The sequence below is a fragment of the Narcine bancroftii genome, chromosome 1, assembly GCF_036971445.1.
Source record: "Narcine bancroftii isolate sNarBan1 chromosome 1, sNarBan1.hap1, whole genome shotgun sequence".
Lineage (NCBI taxonomy): Eukaryota > Metazoa > Chordata > Chondrichthyes > Torpediniformes > Narcinidae > Narcine > Narcine bancroftii.
Window position 1 is genome coordinate 85,975,838 of NC_091469.1, and position 24,703 is coordinate 86,000,540.

A 24,703-nucleotide genomic window follows, 5' to 3' on the forward strand; every position below is an offset into this window, starting at 1 on the left:
TACTAGGCTCTTACCTGAATTGGAAAACAAGACTTATGGGGGTGTGGCGTGATGGCATTGGGGGAAGATGTGGAAAAATCCTCTCCTGGCAGAATTAATTAAAATCTGACTTTTAAATTTTTTTTCAAATAGTGGATAATTTTTAAATCCTTCTAAAGGTCTCAAAACACAACTGGAAGAAAATCTAAAGCTCTATCTGTTAAAAAACATTGTTACAGTAGAAGTAACTGTAAGGAAAGAAAGGTTAGCAGAGCTGGAACTTTTCTCTTTGGAGCATAGAAGGATGAGAGGAGACTTAACAGAGGTCTACAAGATTATGAGAGGCATAGATAGGGTGAACAGCCAGCACCTGTTTCCCAGGGCAGGAATAGAAAACACCAGTGGACATGTGTACAAAGTGAAGGGAGGGAAGTTTAGGGGAAACATCAGGGGTAAATTTTTTAAGCAGAGAGTTGTGGTGTCCTGGAATGCCTTGCTAGGGATGGTGGTGGAGCCTGAAACATTAGGGGCATTTAAGAGATTCTTAGACAGGCACAAAGAGGATTATGTAGTTGGGTGGGTTTAATACTTTTTTCGAGGGTTGTGCTGTAGTGCTCTATGTATTGTGTTGGCAATGAGTTATACATTGTTCTTCAACAAATTAAAAAATAGATCTCAGTAATTTACAACAAATAGGAGAGAATGAGAAAAAGTGGTAGTGGAACTGGCAAGTGTTAACGGATTATTGAAAGTGGACTTTTAGAAGGGAACTCTCATGGGTCCAGACATAGGGGCTGAGCTCCATTGTTACGAACTAGATCAGCAACAAAAGTAATAACAAAGACAATGATTTTTCAAAACAATAATTTTTATTATTAATTATTATGAAACTATTTATTATTAAAGTTCTTACTATAAACTTAACTCCACTATGTGCAAATGTAAATATGTGTTTGTGTGTTAAAACCCAAACCATTACAATTCAAGTTTGATTCTGAAGAGATGATTTTAAAGTTCAGTCTCAGAAAAACTCAGTCTTTACTGCTGTTCAAAAGTAATTATGGAGCAAGTGTGAGGCATCAGATTTCTTTAAATTGTTGTTCAAAAGCAATAATGAAGTATTTTGAAACATCAAGTTATCAGACCTCTTTAAAACTCACAAATTTCTTTTGTAGAGTTGTTTTCAGAGCAATGTTTGGATATTAATGATTTTCTCTCTCTCTCTTTCATTGAGATTTTGCAATCTGTGTTCCAACGGTAAGTCTATCCTCTTTTTCAAAGAGACAGTGAAGTGACTATTTTCTTCCATGATAATTTCACAAACTCAGACAAGGGTTAAACAAAGTGCCCAACTAGAAAAGAACATGGTTGAACTGTCCTCTTTATCTTAAAGAGACAGTCAGATGTGGTCTTCCTCATTTAAAAAAAAACTACTTATCTGTGTTCTCCTTTAACCAGGAATAACATGTAACAGCACCTTTTCTGGTTACTGTATTTAAATCCTGTCTTACTTACAGGATGACCAAGCCACTAATTCAATTATGTTACCTATAGGATGGCCAGGCATCTTCTGGTCTCAAAATGTCTCTCGTTCAGTAATATCTTTCTCCTAACATGTCTCATCACATGACATGTGACATCATTTCTGTTTCATTTCTCCAAATGCATGAATCATGACAGAAGGCCTTTTGAAGTTATTTCACACATATATATGATAAAAGCATCTCTGGCCATTTAGATCCTGTTATGTCTCTGGGTTAATTGGGAGGCTTCTTAAATAATTTAGAGATGCAAGATTCAAATTACAGGAGAATTTTACTTACTGATGTCTTCCACCATCTCAGGAAACACTCATGCACTCATTTACATATGCCCGACAGTGGTGCACTACAGTTATTACAGTGAGAAGGGTGTATTCTTACATGGTTACAAAATAGTTCACATTATCCTGACTATATAACATCTCTTCTTCTCAAGATAAAGAAAAAATTAGTGTTCTTTATCACTTTCTTTCCAGTACAACTTAAGTAACTGAACTTGTCCACTAGTTTATTTACACAACTATTTTTAAATAGTTCTTATCGATACCACACTGGTGGCAGCATGTTGCTTCGCCATCTTGTGGATTTAGGTTCTGTGTTGATATTGGTGTTGCAGGCTTTGCTGGTATTAAAGGTTTTAGTTTCATCACATCTTGTGTCGGCTGGATGTGAATTCTGTTCCTCCTCAGCTGATTGCCAGAGTTTGTCTTGACAATGTATGATATTGGTGTCTCAGCTTCTCTGATGACCTTTGCTGGGATACATGTTTTCAACATCAGCTCTTGAATATGCACATGCTGCCCTCTGAAGAGTTTGAGCAATGTTTGTTATAATGCTGGTGTCCTTCTTTTGTGTCAACCACCACCGAGGCAGCTGACCAGGTACCTGCCGTTGCGACCGACGCTGCTGACTAGGGACACGCCGCCGCGACCGACGCTACTGACCTGGTACCCACTGCAGCGACCGCTGACAACTGCCCCACCGCCGACAGCAAGCAGCGACCCCCAGCACTTACCGTTGGCTGGCTGACACCCCCAGCAGGCTGTAGGCAGCAGCACCAACTCCTCGACGCTGATTGCTCCGGCCCGACTGTTTCTGTGACGTCACCATGCACACGTTGCATGACATCATCACGTAAGACTCCACTGTCCCCATTACAAGTCACTGCATCAGTAACCCTAGACCAGGACTGCCTCCATCCTCTCACAAAAGCAATGGAACTGATTAAAGTGCATGGACACCAAACCAATTGCTTATTTGACTCGAGGTCAACTGACAGTTTTATCCGCCCAGACTTGGCCTGCCATTGCAGACTGGCTATTCTCTCCACTGCCCAGAGGATTTAATTGGCAACCAGATCACATTCGAGGGGTATTGTGTGGTGACCCTGAAAGTCCAGGACATCACGTTCACAGAATTCAAACTATTAGTCCTTCCCCAAATGTGCACCCCTGTATTGCTGGGACTGGATTTTCAGTGCCAGTTCCAAACTGTTTCCCTGCACTTTGGGGGACCACACGCTCCACTCTCTGTCTGTAACCACTCCACCCTGGAAGCCTCCTGCCAACGGCAGCCTGAGCCACCCACCCCCATGCCCCGGGGCCTCACCTGTAGCCTCTTCACCCTCCGGGTTGCTCCGCCTGGCCACCAAAATCCGGCAATATAGTTATGAAGACAGGAAATACATCACAAGCGAGGTGCGCAGACTGCTGGACGAGGGCATTATCGAACCTAGCTCGAGACCCTGGAAGGCCCAGGTGGTGGTTATTAAAAACAGGGAGAAGCCGCAGATGGTGGTTGACTACAGCCAGACAATCAACCGCTACATGGTTCTGGATGCGTACCCCCTCCCACGGATCATGGATGTGGTGTATCAGATCGCCCAATACTGTGTGTTCTCCACCATTGACTTACGTTCGGCCTATCATCAGCTCCTGATCCGCCGAGAAGACCAACCTTTCACGGCCTTTGAAGTGAATGACAATACCCAGCAAGGTAAGATCAAGAATGACAAAATCACCAGGTGGAGAATCTAACTCTCCACCTTTAATTATGACATACTGTATTGGCCTGGTAAATTCAACGACCCACCAGATGCACTCTCCAGGAGGACTTGCGCCAACATACAACTGGACAGGCTGCAGAGACTCCACGAGGAGTCTCCAGGGGTCACTAGGTTCGCACACTTTGTCAATGCTCGCAACCTGCCCTACACGGTCGAGGAGATTTGCTCCATGACCTGAGCCTGCCCGGTGTGCGCTGAGTGCAAGCCCCACTTCTTCCGTTCGGAGAACACCCACGTCATCAAAGCCACCCACCCCTTTGAGCATCTCAGCGTGGACTTCAAGGGGCCCCTATCATCGACCAACCATAATAGCTACATCCTTACGGTCATCGATGACTACTCCCACTTCCCGTTCGCTGTGCCCTGCTCGGAAATGACCGCCTCCTCAGTCATAGAGGCCCTGCACAGCATCTTCACCATCTTTGGGTACCACAGTTACACCCACAGTGACAGGGGGTCCTCGTTTATGAGCGCGGAGCTGTGGCAGTATCTTCTGGAGTGTGGTATTGCTTCAAGCAGGACCATTAGCTATAACCCACGTGGTAATGGGGAGGTCAAAAGAGAGAATGCCACCGTCTGGAAAGCAGTTATGCTTGCCCTCCGGTGCAAAGGTCTCCCCACCTCTCGCTGGCAGGATGTGCTCACTAGTGCCCTACACTCCATCCGCTCCCTCCTATGTACTGCGACCAATGCCACCCCCCATGAAAGGATGTTATCTTTCCCAAGGAAATTCGAATCGGGAACGACCATACCAGCGTGGCTCATGGTTCCCGGGCTGGTCCTCCTGCGACGTCACATCCGGTACTCTAAGAACGACCCCTTGGTTGACCGAGTGACTCTGCTCCATGTGAACCCGCATTATGTCACATTGAGTACCCGGATGGGTGGGAGGACACAGTCTCGGTAAGGGACTTAGCCCAAGCCGGATCAGTCTCAGCAGTGCTTCCAACCCAACCTCCCCCAAATCCTTCTCCCCAGGTCATGCGCTTGAACAGACGGACCAGCACCTCCCCACCAGCTCAGGCCAGGGTGTCAACAATGCCATTGGGGAATTGAAGGAAGCAGTGGCTGCACCCAATGAGCCTGCCAGCGAGATGACTCCAGTGACCCCAATCCCGGCAACATGGTGGTCACGCCGGATGGTCAGGCCCCCTGACCGGTACAGCCCCTAACATCCACTGGGCCCTTTCTTTCTTTTTTCTTATTTTTTACAGTCCTCCATCCACCTTGGGGTCAGTTCTCAAAGAAGGAATGAATGTGATAGTACAGATTTTATCACCAATGTGTCTATGTATAGATTGTAGTGTAGGATGATTGTGATTGCCTGAGAATATAGCCATGCCTACTGGCTGGTCTTAAAGGGTTGCTCCTAGCCAGACCAGATCATTCTGGACTGGTCGACCTACATGTGTGATGCTCCAGTCTTCTAGTTAATAAAAGCCTTGGTTTGGATCAACAAGCCTTTGATTCTTTCAACGTGCTCTACAGATTCTATGTCCAGTATCTGGGTGTCGGAGTCCTTATTATTGTTTCTTTTTATGTGGTGGATCTTCTTCTTGTCTTTTTTCTTCACTGGTATTACTGTTTTCTTCATACCAGACTTGTACATCTTCGCCCAGTGGTTTGCTTTACCACAGGTTCTACATTTTGTACGGGACATCTGTTTTGGTCATCGAAGGGGTGTTGTCTACTGCACTTCCTGCAGGTCTTAGGGGTTTGCACTTTTCTGATTGTGTTCTTTATAGCATCAACCCTTCCTTCTCTTTGCTGTGGGTAGCATAGCTAGGGATTTCATTTGCGTGTTGGTAGTGCACTTTGGGATGGGCACTCCCCCTATTAGTTGATCAACTAATCTTTCCTCTCTATCCTTAAATCTGCATTTTGCAATAACAATTTTTCATCTAGTGAGGAAGTTATCAACAGTTTCATCAGTCTCTTGCATTAAGCCTTGAAATTCATAGTGTTTAATTCTATGATTAGATCTGGGTTCAAGGTGAGAAACAAACTTTGCAAATATCTGCTCTGGATCATGTTTCTCCACCTCTGTAAGTTCCCAGCTATTAAATAAGTCAAGGCCTCGCTCCCCTGTCCAGAGAAGTAAATAATTGACCTTCTCCTCTGCTGTTGCATTTTTAAAATAGCTTTTGAAAGCTAAATTGCACTTCTGCTGAAACTTTTAGCCCATGGACTCTGGCCTGTCTACAGATCATTGAATTAAAAGCCCTGCTTGTTTGAATAGATGCCTCTGAATTTCCATTTTAACAACATAAATAGAGACTTGCATTTAAACAAATGGCTTCATTGAGCAACCAGTAGTTCTTCTTGCATATACAGCTGTTTCTCCAGCAAACACCTATTGCTTTGAGTTCTCAATTGAGAAAAGTCACAAGACTTTTATGACCGTTTGAAATTCTGAATTAGCAATCATCCAGTCTTTTTAAGCAGACAAGCTTCCAGCAATTGAATGAAACATTCAATTCTAATTTTGCATTCTGTTTTTTCAGTCACTTCAACTCCAAAAATGCCATCTGCCATCTCAAAGAATTGTGTGTGTCTGTGTGAGACCCTCTATCCAAACCCACAACCTAACTTTACTAAGAAATAGATAATTCTATAACTCAACTTTGAAGGTTAATATTATCACAAATCCATTACACTAGACACAACAGAGAATTGAGAGGAGCTGGATGTTTTGAATGCACATGTGCAAAATGGCCCTGTATCGAAGAAAAACAAATTGCATTTGGTACATCTTTTGGATTCTCAGGTACTGCCACAAATGCTTGAAAGACATTGAAATTATTTCAGAAATCTGGTTCAACTCTACTGGATTTTACAATTAAATAATTGGCTTTGTATTTTGCAAAAGCTACTTAAAAAAAAAATAATATTTTAATTTTAATTTTTAAGTATATTTAACAATTATATAAAATGTCAAGAAAACACCATTTACCTACCTTCTCTATGTAAACCCAATTAAACAAAGAAAAAGAAAAATCTCATCATCAGTGCATACAGTGAAACACATAAGAGACATGATATTAGCACAATGTTATATTCTTTACAGAGATCTATTGGCTAGTCAGAAATGATCACATCCCTATAATAGCTTCAGTGAAGTGCCTATATGTTCTAGATAAGGTTGCCAAATTTTCAGGAAAGTATTGTACCCTTTTTTTAAGATAGTATGTGATCTTTCCAAGATGAATGTAGCTTTCATTTCCGAAGACTATCTATCAATGAGGAGAAGGGAGTCAGATTTCCTTGTCACTGTTATACATTTTCTGGCCAAACAAAGCAATTTCTGTAAATTTAATTTGGAAATTAGTTAACAATCTAATTAGTTAATGATCTTGCAAGGACTGCTTTAGAATTTCTGGCACTGTAAATTTCTAATAACAATTTCTCCATTTCAGAATCACAGACTTAGATGTGACTGAAGAGCTTAATGGAGGATTGGGAAAATATTCAAAAGTACACCACTGCATCAACTGAACAGCCCTGATCTCTATGCTATCACTGACAATGTTCTCTCCATCCTCTTTGCAGTTTAAAACTTGCTCACTCACTTTGAGTTTTGAAATATTAACTATTTTTTCCTCCACAGACAGTGTCAGGTTTACTGAATAGTTCCAGCACCTGAATTTTTATTTGATCAAAAGTTCATTTATCTGGTTTGAGATTGGGAGAGTTCTGCACTAATAAAGTTTGTAAGAGCCATGAATGAGGAGGATGTTGATTTACAAGGCAGTGAAGATGTGGATAAAGTTTAATTTATAGAGAAATTGAAGGGCAAGTCAGTTTTTAGAAGCACTGAAGAAAGAGCAGTAAATTTACCCCAGTCTGTGGCTGCACCCCATCATAATCAGTATAAAGAAGTTGATTGAATGGGGATCAAGTAAACCAAACATGTCTTTTATTTTTTTTTCATGTTAGGCAGCAGAGTCTTCTGATAGGATCAACTTGGAGCTACTGGTGGTGGAGAAGCAGAGTTTGGTGTTATCAATGGGATTTTTTGGCTAGATTTGAACTTCATGGGGGATTAGGAAATTTTTGAAAGCTTACATAAGGCAACTAAAAGATACATAAGGAGGGAAAAGTGAAGTATGAAAGTAGGCTAGGAAATAATATTAAAGATACAAAAAGCTTCTTCAATAAAGAATAAAAGAAAGGTCTGAGTAGATATTGGACCACTAGAAAATATCACTGAAGAAATAATAATGGGAGTCAAGGAGACGGCAGAGGAACTAAATGAGTATTTTGCATCAGTCTTCACTGTGGAAGATACTAGCAGTGTACCAGATGGCGATCGGGAAGAGAAGTGAATGCAATTACTATTTAAAGGGAGAAGGTGCTCAGAAAGCTGAATGGTCTAAGGGTGGATAAGTCTCTCAGACCAGATGCATTGCACCCTCAAGCCCTGCACGAAGTAGTGGTAGAGATTGTGGAGACATTGGTAATAATCTTTGAAGAATCAATAGATTCTGGCATGGTCCCAGAGGACTGAAATAAATCACAAATGCTACCCACATATTCAAGAAGTGTTGGGGGGCGGGGGGGAGGTCATGCGATGCTGTAGGGAACGCAGCGCACCCTTAAAACTCCCGGGGATTTTAATTTAAAAAGTACTAATTAAGTAAAGTTTTTACTGTTTAAGCTATTTTAAAGTTCCTCTAAGGTGTCGACAATTGAAAATAAAATGCCACCGAGAAAAGAAAAAAAACTCTAAAAACCACTCTGTAAGAAAAAGGTGAACTGAAGAAAGAAAAAGAACCTGGGCCTACCTTCTCAATGAATCCGGCTGCTGGTGTTTCTCCTGGAGCTGCAGGAGACAGCCCTGGAGAGGGACTGTCTCACGGAGTCATTCCTGCGCCTCTCTGCAAAGATGGCACCGTCGGGAAAGCTACCTCCGCACCGTGCATGCACAAGGAGTTGCACATGCGTGCTGTGGATGAAAAAAAAAGAAAAAATCTTCACCCCTCTTAAAAGGTCAGTCCAGAGCTCCAGTTGTAGAGGAAGAATAAGAAGACTTACCTGGTAGGGGAAGATGATTCTAATAATTCTGCAAGTGAGAGGAAGATACAAGTACAGAAGAAGAATTTAAAGGCAAAGCAGTTTTTAAAAAAAAAATGGATAAAATTGAGACTCAATTTGATAAAGTTGTGAATGCAATGGAAAATAATTTTAAATTTTTAACTGGAGAAATACAACAAGTTAAAATTAATTTAACCAAATGAATATATAGCATTTCACAAAGGGTGGATAAATTAGAAGAAAGAATTCAAGATGACCAAGACGAAATTCAACGTATTACAGAAAGAACAAATGTCAATGAGGACTCTGCTTCTGCCTTGGTTTCTATGAATGAAAAATTATTGGAGAAGGTGGATATTTTGGAAAATTATAGTAGAAGGAATAATCTTAAAATTGTTGGAATGTCTGAAGGCAAAGAAGGCCAAGATGTAATTGGCTTTTTTTCAAGATTGGATACTGGAAACATTTGGATGAAAAAATATCAAAGAGAAAATTTTGATTGAGAGAGCCCATAGAGCTCTCTGACCAAAACCAGGACCAAATCAGAGTCATCGGTCTATATTGATCATATTTTTAAAATATCAAAATAGAGAGAAGTTACTCAGTTTGGCAATGAGAAAAGCTAAAGAATGTGGACCTTTGAACTATGAGGGTGGTAAGATTTTTTAAAATCCAGATTTGAGTCAAGCTCTTTTGAAGAGGAGGATCGAGCTTAATCCAGTTAGGAAGGCTTTATATAATAAAGGTTATAGATTTGTGCTTCAATATCCAGCTCTTTCTTTGGCTTGGCTTCGCGGACGAAGATTTATGGAGGGGTAAAGTCCACGTCAGCTGCAGGCTCGTTTGTGGCTGACAAGTCCGATGTGGGACAGGCAGACACGGTTGCAGTGGTTGCAGGGGAAAATTGGTTGGTTGGGGTTGGGTGTTGGGTTTTTCCTCCTTTGTCTTTTGATAGTGAGGTGGGCTCTGCGGTCTTCTTCAAAGGAGGTTGCTGCCCGCCGAACTGTGAGGCGCCAAGATGCACGGTTTGAGGCGATATCAGCTCACTGGCGGTGGTCAATGTGACAGGCACCAAGAGCTTTCTTTAGGCAGTCCTTGTACCTTTTCTTTGGTGAACCTCTGTCTCGGTGGCCAGTTGAGAGCTCGCCATATAACACAATCTTGGGAAGGCGATGGTCCTCCATTCTGGAGACGTGACCTACCCAGCGCAGTTTGATCTTCAGCAGCGTGGATTCGATGCTGTCGGCTTCTGCCATCTCGAGTACTTCGATGTTGGAGATGAAGTCGCTCCAATGCATGTTGAGGATGGAGCGGAGACAACGCTGGTGGAAACGTACTAGGAGCCATAGGTGATGCTGGTAAAGGACCCATGATTCGGAGCCGAACAGGAGTGTGGGTATGACAATGGCTCTGTATACGCTAATCTTTGTGAGGTTTTTCAGTTGGTTGTTTTTCCAGACTCTTTTGTGTAGTCTTCCAAAGGCGCTATTTGCCTTGGCGAGTCTGTTGTCTATCTCGTTGTCGATTGTTGCATCTGATGAAATGGTGCAGCCAAGATAGGTAAACTGGTTGACTGTTTTGAGTTTTGTGTGCCCGATGGAGATGTTGGGGGGCTGGTAGTCATGGTGGGGAGCTGGCTGATGGAGGACCTCAGTTTTCTTCAGGCTGACTTCCAGGCCAAACATTTTGGCAGTTTCCGCAAAACAGGACGTCAAGCGCTGAAGAGCTGGCTCTAAATGGGCAACTAAAGCTGCATCGTCTGCAAAGAGTAGTTCACGGACAAGTTGCTCTTGTGTCTTGGTGTGAGCTTGCAGGTGCCTCAGATTGAAGAGACTGCCATCCGTGCGGTACCGGATGTAAACAGCGTCTTCATTGTCGAGGTCTTTCATGGTTTGTTTCAGCATCATGCTGAAGAAGATTGAAGAGGGTTGGTGCGAGAACGCAGCCTTGCTTCACGCCATTGTTAATGGAGAAGGGTTCAGAGAGCTCATTGCTGTATCTGACCCGACCTTGTTGGTTTTCGTGCAGTTGGATAACCATGTTGAGGAACTTTGGGGGGCATCCGAGGCGCTCTAGTATTTGCAAAAGCCCTTTCCTACTTACGGTGTCGAAGGCTTTGGTGTGGTCAACAAAGGTGATGTATCCAGCTACATTGAAAGTATTTATGCGAGATGAGCAGAATGTCTTCTTCATTAACTATATTCTGGGTAAAGATTTTGTTAAAGACTTGCCCAAGGCTCGATTACCACAAGAGGAATTGTTGAAATGATTTATTAATTGGGGAGTATGTTCTCCTCTTTCTATAATAATTTTTCCTTTTTTCCTGGGAGCCAGGGGGTTGTGTTTGTTAGTTTCTGATGGCCACGACCCTTAAAATGGAGCGTGATAATGCTGGATTTTCTGGCATTTTGTGGAGGGAGGGATTTGTTATTATTACTTTTTTTTTGTTACTTTAATACTTTTTTATTATTTTTGTATTTTGAATAAGTTCAATATTTTTGGATTGCAGATATTGACACCTTAGACCAAATTAACTTATGGGAATTCTTTCTGGTCAGGAATGTATGATAATAATTTGGAAAATAATGGGTAAAACAATTAAGATATTGAGTTTTAATATTAATGTGATTAACAGACCCATAACAAGAAACATTTTTATCATATATAAAAAAATTCGGAGTAGATATTGCTCTTTACAAGAGACTCACTTAACTGAAAGTGAACATATAAAATTGAAGAGAGATGGGTGGGCCAGGTAGCTTTCTTTACATTTAATTCTAAAGCTTGGGGAGTGGTAAATTTTAGTTAAAAATATTTACCAGTTAAAATTCAAGATGTACAGATCCAATGGGAAGGTATCTTGTAGCTAATTGTCAAATATTTTCTGAAGAATGGACTTTATTGAATGTGTCGGCACTGATTTATACAAGATACTTTTTATAATTTGGTGTATTTACATGAAATTTTTTTGGTGGGTGGTGATTTTAAATTTTGTCTGGAACCTGTATTGGATAAATCTTCAAGAAATATAGTGAGGTCAAAGGTGGCTAAAACATTGTTATCTTTAATGAAAGATTTAATTTAATAGATATATGGAGAAGAATGCATCCTAAGGATAGGGATTACTCTTTTAATTCTAGCAGGATTGATACACATTCTAGAATTGATTTTTTTTTGCTTTCTACTCAAAATTAATCAAGAGTGATTAGTTGTGGATTATAAGCTAATATTAATATCTGATCTTTCTTATTTTCTGCTTGAGTTGGAATTTGCAGAAAAACAACTTTCATCTTATAAATGGAGATTGAATTCTTTATTTTTGAAAAGACCGCATCTTTGTTTATTTATAAGAGAACATATTCAGTTTCTACATTCAGTAGAAAATAAGTTTGTTATGTGGGAAACATTGAAAGCTTATCTATAAGGGAAAATTATAAGTTATTCTTCTAAACTTATAAAACAATATATGAAGGATATAGATACATTGGAAAAGGGAATAACTTTATCTGAAATTCAAAAATGATCCTCTGAGGATAAATATAGAGCTTTAGTAATTATAAATTAACAATATAACACATTATTTACATATAGAACAGAGAAAATGATATTACGGTCTAAGCAGAAATATTATGAATCAGAGGAACAGTCACATAAAGTTCTGGCTTGGCAATTAAAACTGGAACAATCTTCTAGAATAATTAATGCAATACAGCAGGATAATGATGGAAACAAAAAAAATCTTGTATTTAAGGAATTGTATGAGAAGTTATATACATCTGAATCATTATAAGATGAAGAGGCTATAGATGATTATTTGTCACAACTATCAATACTGTGTTTGACTGAAGAAAGCTTAGGTCAATCTGAGAGTCTTTTTTACTGAGCAGGAGATTTATGATATGCGTACATTTTTTACAAAATAATAAATCTCCAGGTGAAGATGGGTTTCCAGTTGGATTTTATAAAGAGTTTAAAGATTTATTGATTTAATTATTTATGAAACCAATAGAATAGGCTTCTAAACAATATTGTTTTCCAGAAACTTTTTCTATGGTGATAATCATGGCTATTCCTAAAAAAAGATAGAGATCCATTAAAGGGACTACTTCTTATAGACCTATATCTTTGTTATATATTATAAAATTGTAGCAAAAGTATTAGCAAATAGGATTAATGAATATCTTCCTGATTTAATTAACATGGATCAGATGCGTTTTGTTAAAAATAGACAAACTTCAGAGAATATAGTAAGGTCATTAAGTATAATTCATTTAGCTCAGAAGAAAGAAGATTTGAGTCTTATTGTAGCTTTAGATGTGACAAAATTCTTTTGATAGGTTAGAGTGGGATATTTTTATTTAAGGTGTTAAGTAAATTTGGTATTGGTGCAAATTTTAAAAATTGGATTAAGGCCTTATATAGAAGCCGTAAAGCTAAAGTGATAACTAATGGACAGATACCTCAATCTTTTAATTTAAATAGATCTACCAGGCAGGGGTGTTCTTTATCACCAGCTTTGTTTGCTCTAGCTTAGAACCACTTGCACAAATGATCAACAATGAAAGGAATTTGAGATAAATCAGATACAACATTAAATTAGTTTATTTGCTGATGATGTATTAGTTTGCTTAATTCAACCACAAATATCACTTCCAAGACTTTATAGTCGACTGTTAGATTATGGGAAAATTTCAGGATATAAGATAAATTGGGATAAAAGTGAGGTAAAGGAACTAGTAAAAGGAGATTATTCACAATGTAGACAAGTGGTTCATTTTAAATAAAATCAAATATTTATGTATATGCATTGATACTAATTTGAAAAAATTATATAAATTAAGTTATATTCCAATATTTAAAAAGATAGATGAAGACTTAAAGAAGTGGGTAAGTTTACCGATTACATTATTTGGGAGAGTTAACTGTATTAAGATTAATGGTTTTTCCAAGACTTCAATATGTATTTCAAACATTTTCTCTAGCTTTACCTCAAATTTAAGATTTAAATAAGCAAGTTAGGAAATTTATTTGGAAAGAGAAGATAGTAAGAAAGTCATAAGAAAAATAATCATATAAATATAAACAAGGAGGACTACAACCACCCAATTTTAAGAATTATTATGGAGCAGCACAATTTAGGTTTTTCATTTTTATGTTCATTAAAATTAGGAGAAATTAGACCAGATGAATTTATTTATAAATGGGATTTTAAAACTAGTGTAATAGATAAGGAAGCTCTAATATTAAAAGATTTGTTGAATATTTGGAATAAAATTAAATTAGAAATGGATGGAAATATTTTTTAATTAATTGATTTTGTTCAAAAGATAATTCTTTTTTAAATATACAGTATTATAAGGGAATCTCTAAATTGGGGGATTGTTATGATGATAGATTGGTGTCTTTTGATCAATTAATTATTAAGTATGATATACCTTGTAATATATTTTTATTTTCAATTCAGGGCTTTTTAAAGAGAGAAATTACGATAAGAAATGGTTTTAAAAGATCTTTCAAATTTGAAACAAATTATGGTTGATGGAATGATTAAAATATTTATTTCTATTGCATCTATATTATTACAAGGACACCTAAAATAGGTTTGTTAATTCAAAAGAAAGATGGGAATGAGATTTGGACATGGTAATAGATCAACAAGACTGGCAAGATTTGTGAAAATAAATCATGACCAAATACTTTTAATGTAGACATAGATGACTTCATTATAATTTTTTTTACATCCAATGTATATTACTCGTCAGAAATTGAGTAGATGGAGATTGGATTTAATCGGATCATTGTTTTAGATGTGGAACAGAAATTGGAATTTTTCTTCATTCTACATGGTCTTGTTCAAAGGTCAACACTTTTTGGGTTTCTATTAGTAAATTTTTGCAATGTATAATGGGAATGAACTTTCCTTTAAATCCTGAATTATTTTTGTTAATAAATTTTGAAAATGTTGCTCCTAAATTATTGTTGTCAGATTTTCAATTAAAATTTGTTAAGTTGGTTGTAGTAAATAGCAAGGAAATGTCGCTGTAACATGCAAATCTGATGTTTCATTAACATTAGATAGATGGCATGCTGAGATTCAAAATTGTATTCCATTAGAAAAAAATACATATAATTTAAGGAATAACTATTATTTATTTTGCAAATTTGGTGTCTGTATGATAAAATGATGAAATTATGATTTTATTAATTTATTTTTCCTGATCAGTGAAGATTTCCCTGAAGGTATAATAATTTTATATTTTTTTTTAGGTCTTTGAGTGTTAGCTGATGCAATCTGAATTAATTATTTGTAATCATTTTATAATGAAATATCATATATTTTAGTTTGGGATTAGATTTGTTTAGGGGGGAGGGTGGGTTAATAAGGAGTTTACTATTTTTCTTTTTAGTTTTTTTAAATATAGTTTCACCATATATTTGTTAACATTTTATTGTTACTATGGTATAATATTGTTAATTCTTGACATTATATATGTTGAATAAATAAAATATTCACAAAAAAGGGGAGGGGGAGTGGGGAGGTAGCAGACGTCAGTGTTTGGGATGATGTTGGTGTCGATTATAACAGATTAGGTTAAGGGGTTACTCGGAGGAACATGACAAGCCAAAGCCAACATAGTTTACTAAAGGGACAATTTTGCCTGACAAACCTATTGGGATTCTTTGAGGAGGTGACAAGCAGGCTAAATAAGGGAAGTGCAGTGGTGTTGTGAATTCGGATTTTCAAAATGCATTTAACATTTTTCTGTACATGAAGCCACTTAACAAGAGCCCATGGTATAACAGGAAATATATGAGCATGAACACAGCATTGGCTGATTGGCAGGAAGCAGAGTTAGAAGACAAAATCATATTTTAATTGAATGCTTGTGTTGTTCTACATGGGTAGGGGGTGCTTTTTTTATGTTGTATATTAATGATTTGGATTATGGAATGAATCACCTTGTGACCAAGTTTCCAGATGATACAAAGGTAGGTGGAGGAACAGATAGAGAATTTCAGAAAGTGTAAAAAAAATAAACAAGCAGGCTAGGAATGTGATGTTGAGGTTGAGTAATGCACTGGTCAGACATCACTTCGAGAATTGTGAACAATTTTGGGCTTCGCCTTTAAGAAAGGATGTGCTAATTTTGGAGAGGGTTCAAAGGAGGTTCATGAGGATGATTCTGGGAATGAAAGAGTTATCATACGAGGAGCGATTGACAACTATTGACCTACATTTGTTGGAATTTAGGAGAATGGGGGGGGGGGTGGAATCTCATTGAAACATTTTAAATGTTGGAATGTGTGGACAGAGATGTTGAAAGGTTGTTTCCCCATAGTTTTAAGAGTCTAGGACAGAACAACCTTAGGATTGAAGGACGTACACTTAAAATAGAGACGTGTAAGAATATCTTCAACCAGAGGGTGTTAAATCTGTGGAATTTGTTGCCTCAGCCAATTGTAGAGACCAGGTCATTGGATGTATTTAAGGCAGATTGATAGGTTCTTGTTTAGCCAGAGTATCAAAAGGTTATGGGGAGAAGACCAGGCAGTGGGGCTGAGTGGACAAATGGATCACCTCATGATTGAACGGCAGGGCAGACTTGATGGGTTGAACAGTATACTTCTGCTCCTATGTCTTATGGTCTTCCACAATGAGTCCAAAACCTCATTTCAACCTAATTGGATCCATTTGTTAATTTATGGTTTAATTTTCAGACTTCCAGGGAGCTTTATAAATTCATAGATTGTAACTCCATCTCAGGGTCCTAACAAGAATAGATGACTTTTAGTAGGATATTACCATATATACCTGTGTAATAATCAAATTTTGTGGACCAATTTTTTGGGTAAAATTTAGGAGTTTGACTATTACATGCATACTACTTTTGATTGTAGTAAGTACCTGTGCTATTCGAAGTGTTGGGAGCTTGGATGGGTGGATGAGCTGCTAGGACCGGGTGGTAAGTCCACATTTGGGGCATTGGGAGATGAGAGCCTGTAGTCAGGATATCAAGAGCTCAGATGAGCATGTGGCCAGGGCCTAGGCGAGAGTCTGCTGTTGAGGTGTCGGAAGTTCTGGAGGGAAGGCGGCCATGGCCAAAAATAAGGGTCAACTTTCATGAGATATGGAACATATCAGATTTTTTAGGCAAAAATAGGGGGGGGGGTACATGGTATTGACTATTAGATGTGTATATACAGTATATTTCTTTTTCTGGATATCATTAATTATTAAAATTCTCATCTCTAAAATATGACAGATATTGTATGAAATAAATTGCAACTCTGCCTTATGGTCAACAAACAGGTTTATTTTTGTTTCCACAATATACTGGTTTTAAAATATATACAAACTGTACATAGATATCCCAAATTTTCTTTATTTCCCAGTTTCATAACTCAAAGTGGTCAGGATAAACACTTTAGACTGGGTTAAAATTACGAATATTTGAATCATAAAATGCATCTGAGAAAAAGGGAATCGCCACATCATTAATAATAGAATTATAAAATTACAGATTACAAGTTATTAAATACATTAATAAAGCATGTTTGCAACAGCCAGTCTGGATTTTTTGGGCACTGGTATATATGAATTATAACAGAAAAAGAACATTATTTTCTTCATAAAAACACATTTGGCCATTTCATTGACCACAGAGAAAATGATACAACTGGGATTACCTGTAAAAAACAAAAACCTTCAGATGATAAATACAAAATTTTGAAAAATATTTTATTAACCATAAATATTAGGAGTAAGGGCATCAATTATTTTCATATACATTTTTTCAGCAAAATTAAATGGTTGGTTGATTTCTTGAGTCCTCCTGGGTGAAATGTTGCATCAATTTTAACATAACTAGTGGCAGCTATGTTATTACTGAATTAGTAGAAGGATCACAAGTTATTTTCAGATAGAGGAGATAATTTTAGGTAGAGGAGACGATTTCAATTCTGAAGTGTGACACGTTAGTGACTGAAATGGGCAAAGTCATTACCAAATTAAAAAAAAATCAAAAAGTTCTTTGACTTCAATAAATTTATTTCTTTTTACTGGATGACAATCTTTACTGTCACAATCTCTGATTATTATACCATGGCTCACAACAGATTGCCATTGGTTATTTTACTGGGTCATTTTTGCAGAGAAGTTTGTAGGTTTTAGAACACTTTATCTGTGGAAAGTAGGAGGAACTCAATGTGATTACCAAAGATCATAAAACAGGTGTGATTATTGGCTGAACAAATTAACTTATTACCCATTCCAATTCCTGAAATGTTAAGAGGTATGAAAACACATTTATTTTACCTTGACCATATCTTGATGAAGGGCTTTTACCCGAAACGTCAGTTATGTATTTTTACCATTGCTATATAAAGGACACTACTTGACCTGCTGAATTTCTCGAGCTTTGTGTTTTTACAGATATTTATTTTTCTGCCTTGAATCTGAAATTCATTGACAGTGGTTCCAACAAGGATTTAAGAAATAGACAGAAATTTAATCAGTAAATGAACAGTAATCACAAAGACAGCAGATCTCAAGGTCTGGTGTGACAAGTAACATCGAATGAGTAAAGGCGAGGGACTCGACTGACTGAAGCAAAGGCAATGCACTGAGGGTAGGAGTACTTCAGTAATCAGCATCTTTTGATGCCTTGTCCATTCTTTTGGAAGCCAAGCTCCATTACTACGTGAAAAATATTTGTAATCAGTGGATTAAAATGCACAAATACTGTACGAAAATACCAAGGTTAAAACAGGATCTAATCTAACATTTAGCATGTAATACAGAATCACATTAAATAAATGAGGAATTATCATTGTGGTAGCCCATCTTGCCTGAGAGCTTGTAGGGGCAAAACCATGTCTTGGTGTTCAGTAGCACTAGTTAGAATGGCTTATTACTAAAATAATTTAAAATAAGATACTGTGAATGGAATATGCTAGCTTTACTGATAGGCAGATATACAGTCTATATGATGGCATGGATTGTGTGACTAACTGCTTTGTGTATCCAGGGAACCTGACAGCTTCATAGAGAGGGATGTTGTTGGTGCAACTTCATGGCAAGTAAGGCTTCTGACAGAAGAAATCACTAAATCCTTGGAGTAAAACTAATTTCACCAGATGATACATCATTCTTTTGTTCACACGTTGAGATATACAATTATTTTGCCAGTTTGTACTATGAACTAGCAGTTCTACAAGACCTGCAGCACGCCTTACTGTAATACCAGTGAGAGCACAGATTGACTTTTATTGCCAGCACACAGTTAGTCCCAAGTTGATCTTGACAACTGTCATCTGTGGAACAATAATTGTGATAGTCAGTATCTTAAGGAGCTGTCAACGTGTCTCATGTGAAATAAAAACAGTTTTAATCCTTGTGATGTGTCGAAATCCAGTATTTTGATCATCAATCTGAAGGGTCTAATTCAGAGCCCTGTTCTGAGACTAAGAGTGCACAAACTGGCAGGCGCTGATGGATTCACAATACTGAACAGAAGTAAAACATGAATAGAGGAAACATCAAGGTCAATATAGATGTTCTATCTCATACTTCTGGTCGCATACAATAATGCAACAACTTAAAGTTATTTTGATGACGGCACCCTCGCATAAACCTTATGCACTGAGCAGTCCATTACCTTCATATTTCCCTCCAAGTAACATGGAACCATGACTAAAGCATGTTTCACTACATCATCTACAGGGTTAATTTCAGAGTCTACATGTAACAGCACTGTAGAAGCATATTTTAATGCAAGGACTGCTGAGGAAGACAACCTGCCATCAGCTTCTTGGAAATTAAGGAAGTATAATTAAAGTGACCTTGCTAAATGTTGCCTACAACTTGAGATTAAGAAAAAAATAGTGTGCAATAAAATCAGAAGATAATGACGCCATCTTCTCAATGAGAAACAGAATGTATAGGAAAGTGAATTAAAAAAAAACCAGAACAAAACACCAATATATATTTCCAAATCCTGTTGGTGTTCAAGTGTCTAGTTTGAGGTGGTATTCCAATGATTATTGCAGATTTTCATCTGGGTACAAGGGGTTAACGGCTTGTTTCCCTATGGTGCTGTGGAGACCTGGTCAAGCGGCTGACATCCATTTGTAGAAGGTGCAGGTGGGCAAGTAGCATGGCTTGAAGCATTACAGTGTGCTTGCTGACCTGATGCCCAAATCATCAGACCTGTGCATATCCTGGTCTGGTGCTGAGAGAATGCATTGACACATGTGGGGACATGATGAACTTAATTACCAGGTCCATTGCAGACTCACAGGATGGAGAATGGTAAAAGGCTTGGAATATTACCCCAATACTTTTCACGATCTTTCTCAGTGCAACACCCCTCACCTCCAGCAAGTTTCCCACCGGAATGGAGCTAATCTACAGGACAAATAGGAAATTGCTCAACCTATTCATCTCCAATCCAGAATCAGAGTCACTCCAATTATGGTCAGTGATCTACCGTATGCCGACAAATATTACAAATTGACGCATAAAACCCACAATGTGTCAGAAACACAGCACAATGCCATTTAATATACGCACTATTACCTGGGGGCTCAGTAGGACAGGCCTGGAGATCGCAGCTTTGTTTTGCAACTGGTTTTAAGAGAGGGTCACACCCTCGGACAATTTCCTTTCCCTGATAACATTTCACATCTCGCATTCTTATTCCAACACCACAGGTTTTAGTGCACTGCATAAAAGCAACAAGATAAATCCTGTTAAATTAAATACAAGAACAAGAAATCCAAAAGCAAATTTTGTTATGTATTTTTGTATACTTATATGCATTTATTTAACTATAAAGAGGGACATTAAGAAAAGAAGTGAAAGGTCAAATATTGACAAAAAGGCTTAAAGACAGCAATGCAAAATAAAGGATTCAAGATCCTTTAACTTGGAAATACATCATAAACAATTAAAATCTGGCTCCAACTTCTTTCCAAAAACAAGGTCTGACTACAGCTACTACCTGTTATAATTTTGCTGAACTGATTTGACTTGTATCGAATTCTAAGATTAACACTAATTACCTCAGACCACGAAGTAGTAAACCATTTGAAACATGGCCGCTCGAAGCATGTTGTTTCTTCAATTAACTTCAGAGATGGATCACATTCTTCAAGGTTGAAAATTTTAACTTTTCCGTTCACAATTCCCACACACAAAACAACTCTCCTTTTTGTCCCTCGACCACAGGTTGTATTACACTGTTGGAAGTAGGACAGTTTGAGATCTTCAAGTTAATACTATAATTCGGATCTTGTACTTAATGTACCTGGCATTTCATCAGTATTCATCCAATGAATACAGGGAGTTGCTTCAATAATTTTCCAAAATTATTTTCTCAGGAAATAGCCCACAAATTAATCATCAATTTATCAGTCAGATTGTATATCCTACTACAGTTCAAGGGAGCTGTAGAGTCAGAGTTGAACACCAATGGGCCAGCATGTACACACTGACATTTTTGGTTATCTTTACTAATCCTATTTGTCTGCATTAGGTCTGTACCCTTTATTTCTTCAATGCCAGTCTGTTGTATGAGGGAAAACAAGTTCGACGGGTCCAAAGAGCACCAAGTCTGAACACAGTCTGATTCTAACAGTGATCTTTATTCACATGTGAAGGGAAGCCGCAACAGGGATCTCTCTCACACACACACACACACACACACACACACACACACACACACAAGACAATACAATTGCATCAGACACAACAACTACCCGATACTTGCAACCACCCATGGAGAAGTAGCTTTACTGTCAAGGATTACTGTCAAGGAATACAATACCCACAACCCCTGGATAAAGTTCAGGTATGGCCTGTACTACACTAAACTAGGCTTACAATAATGGTGGTCCCTATGTGTACCACTCTACAGCTCCCAGTGCACACTTTTGTCAGTGCACATTTTACCAATGAATCTCTCACGTCTCCCACAGTTCGCAACCTGGAGTGGAGCTCGGGTTTGTCCAAGGGAGAGAAAAAAGCCAAATTGTCCATATGTGATGGGCTTTATAGTGCAATTGACTGGAGAGTCTGGTCCAGGAATGGGTTAGGTGATTAAAGGGGCCAATGGTCAGGTGTGTGCTAATCTGTGGGGGGAGCTTGACCTTGATTGACAGATGAGGTACCCGCCGGTTGGATCACGTGACATGCATGATCCTCTGTATAACTCCCTTAATCTCACTTAAATATCGTGATCTATCTGACTCCATCATTTCCTTTGGAAGCTTGTTTCAGAAAGTAACAATTTTCAATATTAAAAAAATAATTTGAAATCCCTTTTAAAATTTCTCCCCCTCATTTTGAATCTATACACTTGTGGCGGGCCATCACCACGGAGATGGAGCCGGCACATTGCGCAGTGCGCGTGGTAGTAAATAGCAGCGTAATACACTGTAACACATCCCTTAACACAGTGAACCAGCGCAGTTGAAAGCTGGAGCAGTACAAGACCAGCAGCCCTAAAATGGCGCTGGGCAAGCTGCCCAGCTAACAGATCTGGGCAAGAAGGGTGTTCACATGCAAGAATGTTCCCACCTGCTATTGTTATTCATGCAGCTGATGTCAGCCAATCAAACAAATGGCGGGAACTCCCAACTGTAAAAAAGAAGCCTTTCTAGCTTCAATAAGTCTCAGACCTCAACTTCCCACAATGCGAGTGTATGTCTTTGTGGCAGTCGGCTACACTCTTGTTTTTGATACTCTGACTATGGGAAAAGGTTTCTGACCATCCATGCTATCCACATCTCTTATAATTTTATATTCTTCTTCTGGGTCACCCTAGGTCCCATGTATTCCTGGAAAATAAAACAGCCAAGCTAATCTCTTCCTTGTCCAATCCAAACAGCATCCTGGTGAATCTCCTCTGCATTCTCTCTAATGCACCCTTTTTTCTTGTGTGGCAATCAAAACTGCACACAATTTTCTAAATGCTGTCAAGTAGTATTATAATTGTAAAAGTTGTCCCAAATCTTATATTCTGTGCCCCAGCTGATGTGATATACTTTCTCCACCACCTGATCCACCTGTGTTGTTAAATTCAGGTAACTATGGACTTGAGGTCCCTCACTTCATCCCTTAGCACCCTGTCATTTACTGTATGTGTCCTACAATGAAGAATGAGAAAATGATTAGATGTAGTCAGGTTGAAGTTCAGTAAAAGTTGTTTTACTCAAACTGTCATGCGGAGCTTTTTAAAACCCCGCACGTTCCAAATGACATCATCGCATTGTGACATCATGACGTCACTTGGAACCTCGTGAGCCGGTTCGATTAAGCCTCTGGTGATCCGCTACATGGCTCCCCCCTCCCAGAACCAGTGACACCTCTGGTGTCATTACTGTCCACTGCTGTTGGGTGGTCATCTGTGCCTTTGCATTGGGGGTCGTGGCAAGGGTTGATCAAGGTTGAGATGACCGGCTTTAGTCAGTCAATTGTAAATGTCTCTGGATGCCCCCCGCCAATGTCCAATACACAAGATGTATGACTGTTTCATAGCACTCTGAAGGGGCTATGAAATGCAAACTCAGTCCTGGAGCTCCTTTAGGATGAAGGGTGTCATTGTTCCATGCCTTCATGTGGGAATTGGGGCCTAAGACCCAATTGTAGACTACCATATGTAGTCGGTGGCTCCTCCTGTCCATGTCCACAAAATCTCCAGGTACAATGAGTGGTGCTCCATAAACCAACTCTACCGGTGAGGAGTTGATATCCTCCTTGAGTGTCATTCTTATTCCCAGGAGGATCCAAGGCAGCTCATCTGCCCAATCAGGTCCCTAGAGACAGGCCATCAGTATAGCCTTCATGTGCTTATGGAACCGTTCCACCAGGCCATTCGACTGTGGGTGGTGGCTGTCGTGTGGTGAAGATGCATACCCAACAGTTGCAACAAAACATCCCAGAGTGTGGAGGTAAACTGTGGGCCTCTGCCAGAGGTGACATGTGTGGGTAGGCTGAACCAAGATACCCAGGCAGAAATAAAAGCTCTGGTCCATTAATCCGTCGATGAGTCCATCATAGGAACTGCGTCCGGCCCTTAGTGAATCTCTCGATGACTGCTAACAAGAACCTAGATCCTCATGACACCAGAAGTGGGCTGACAATGTCAACATGCATGTGATTGAATCTGTGCTGCATTGGCTGGAAAGCCTGAAGTGGCACCTTCATGTGCCTTTTCACATTTGCAGATTGGCAGTCCGTGCACGTCTTTGCCCAGTACGTGATCTGCTTTTTGAGTCCATGCCATACAAAAAAATACCACTAGGTACAGAGCCAGCAGTTCCCTATCGAATGTGCTGTATTTCGTTTTTGAAGGGCAAAAGTGCCTACTAAAAACACTAGAGGCTTCCACTTTCCATTGGTGTACTGTTCCAAGACCCCACCTACTGCCGCGTTGGACGCTTCTATCGTCAAGGTGGTGGGTACATCCATTTGTGGATGGACTAGGAATGTTGCCTTTGCCAGGGTGTCTTTTGTCTGCTGGATGCTACTGTTATCTCCTTTGTCCACTTGAGTTCTTTGGCATCACTGGACATGAGGTCGAAGAAAGGTTTCATAATATAAGCTGCAGAGGGTAGAAAGTGATGACAGAAATTGACCATCCCCACAAATTCCTGGAGTCCTTTGCTGGTATCGGTCCTTGTGAATTTGAGGATGGCTTCCACCTTGATTAGGCAATGGAATGGCATCCGGCTACTGAACTTGTATCCCAAGAATTTGATAGAGGACTGCCTGAATTTGCACTTGGCAGGGTTCACATTAGTGAACTCTGTAGTGACAGCAGAATAAATGCAGATGGTGCAGGTGGTCTTTATGGTAGTGGCTGTTAATGAGTTTGTATTCCAAGTATACAAAAGAAAAGTCCATGCACATTGCCCTGGACAAGCATGAATCCATGACAATCACCTAGTGTTTTTGTCATCAATGCAGGGGTTCTGGAGTTTGGCACTGCTGACCACCCACCCCCCCTCCTCTCCTCTCCTCCCCCCTCCCCCCACTGTGTCCATCAGTTGCTGGAGTGTTTGTACAGCATTTTTCAGCTCA

The 24,703-nt window shown here is 39.1% G+C and overlaps 3 protein-coding genes across 12 annotated transcripts in view; 1 reads left to right on the forward strand and 2 right to left on the reverse strand.

The window, feature by feature from the left end:
- Window positions 1–8,458, reverse strand: part of dbh (dopamine beta-hydroxylase (dopamine beta-monooxygenase)) — a 56,848-nt gene extending 48,390 nt beyond the window's left edge. For all 3 annotated transcript variants that reach the window (XM_069932154.1, XM_069932157.1, XM_069932145.1), the window contains exon 1: window positions 8,370–8,458. The gene's annotated coding sequence lies outside the window, so the exon portion shown is untranslated. The remainder of the gene's footprint in view (window positions 1–8,369) is intronic.
- LOC138760890 (protein FAM163B-like) overlaps window positions 1–19,015 on the forward strand; it is a 35,324-nt gene extending 16,309 nt beyond the window's left edge. For 3 of the 5 annotated variants that reach the window (XR_011355954.1, XR_011355952.1, XR_011355957.1), the window contains 2 exons: window positions 18,053–18,248; window positions 18,648–19,015. Coding sequence is in view for 1 of the 5 variants with exons in the window: in XM_069932182.1 (XP_069788283.1) it covers window positions 18,053–18,138 (86 nt within the window). In the remaining 4 variants the exon portion in view is untranslated. Of the gene's footprint in view, window positions 1–18,052 lie in introns of all 5 variants that reach the window. The other 2 variants (XR_011355959.1, XM_069932182.1) reach the window with 2 other exon arrangements.
- adamtsl2 (ADAMTS-like 2) overlaps window positions 16,905–24,703 on the reverse strand; it is a 67,514-nt gene continuing 59,715 nt past the window's right edge. For all 4 annotated transcript variants that reach the window (XM_069932139.1, XM_069932114.1, XM_069932135.1 and 1 more), the window contains 3 exons: window positions 20,683–20,859; window positions 20,198–20,342; window positions 16,905–18,933 (listed from right to left, as the gene is read on the reverse strand). In XM_069932139.1, coding sequence (XP_069788240.1) covers window positions 18,815–18,933; window positions 20,198–20,342; window positions 20,683–20,859 — 441 coding nt within the window. In that variant the 3' untranslated portion in view covers window positions 16,905–18,814. The remainder of the gene's footprint in view (window positions 18,934–20,197; window positions 20,343–20,682; window positions 20,860–24,703) is intronic.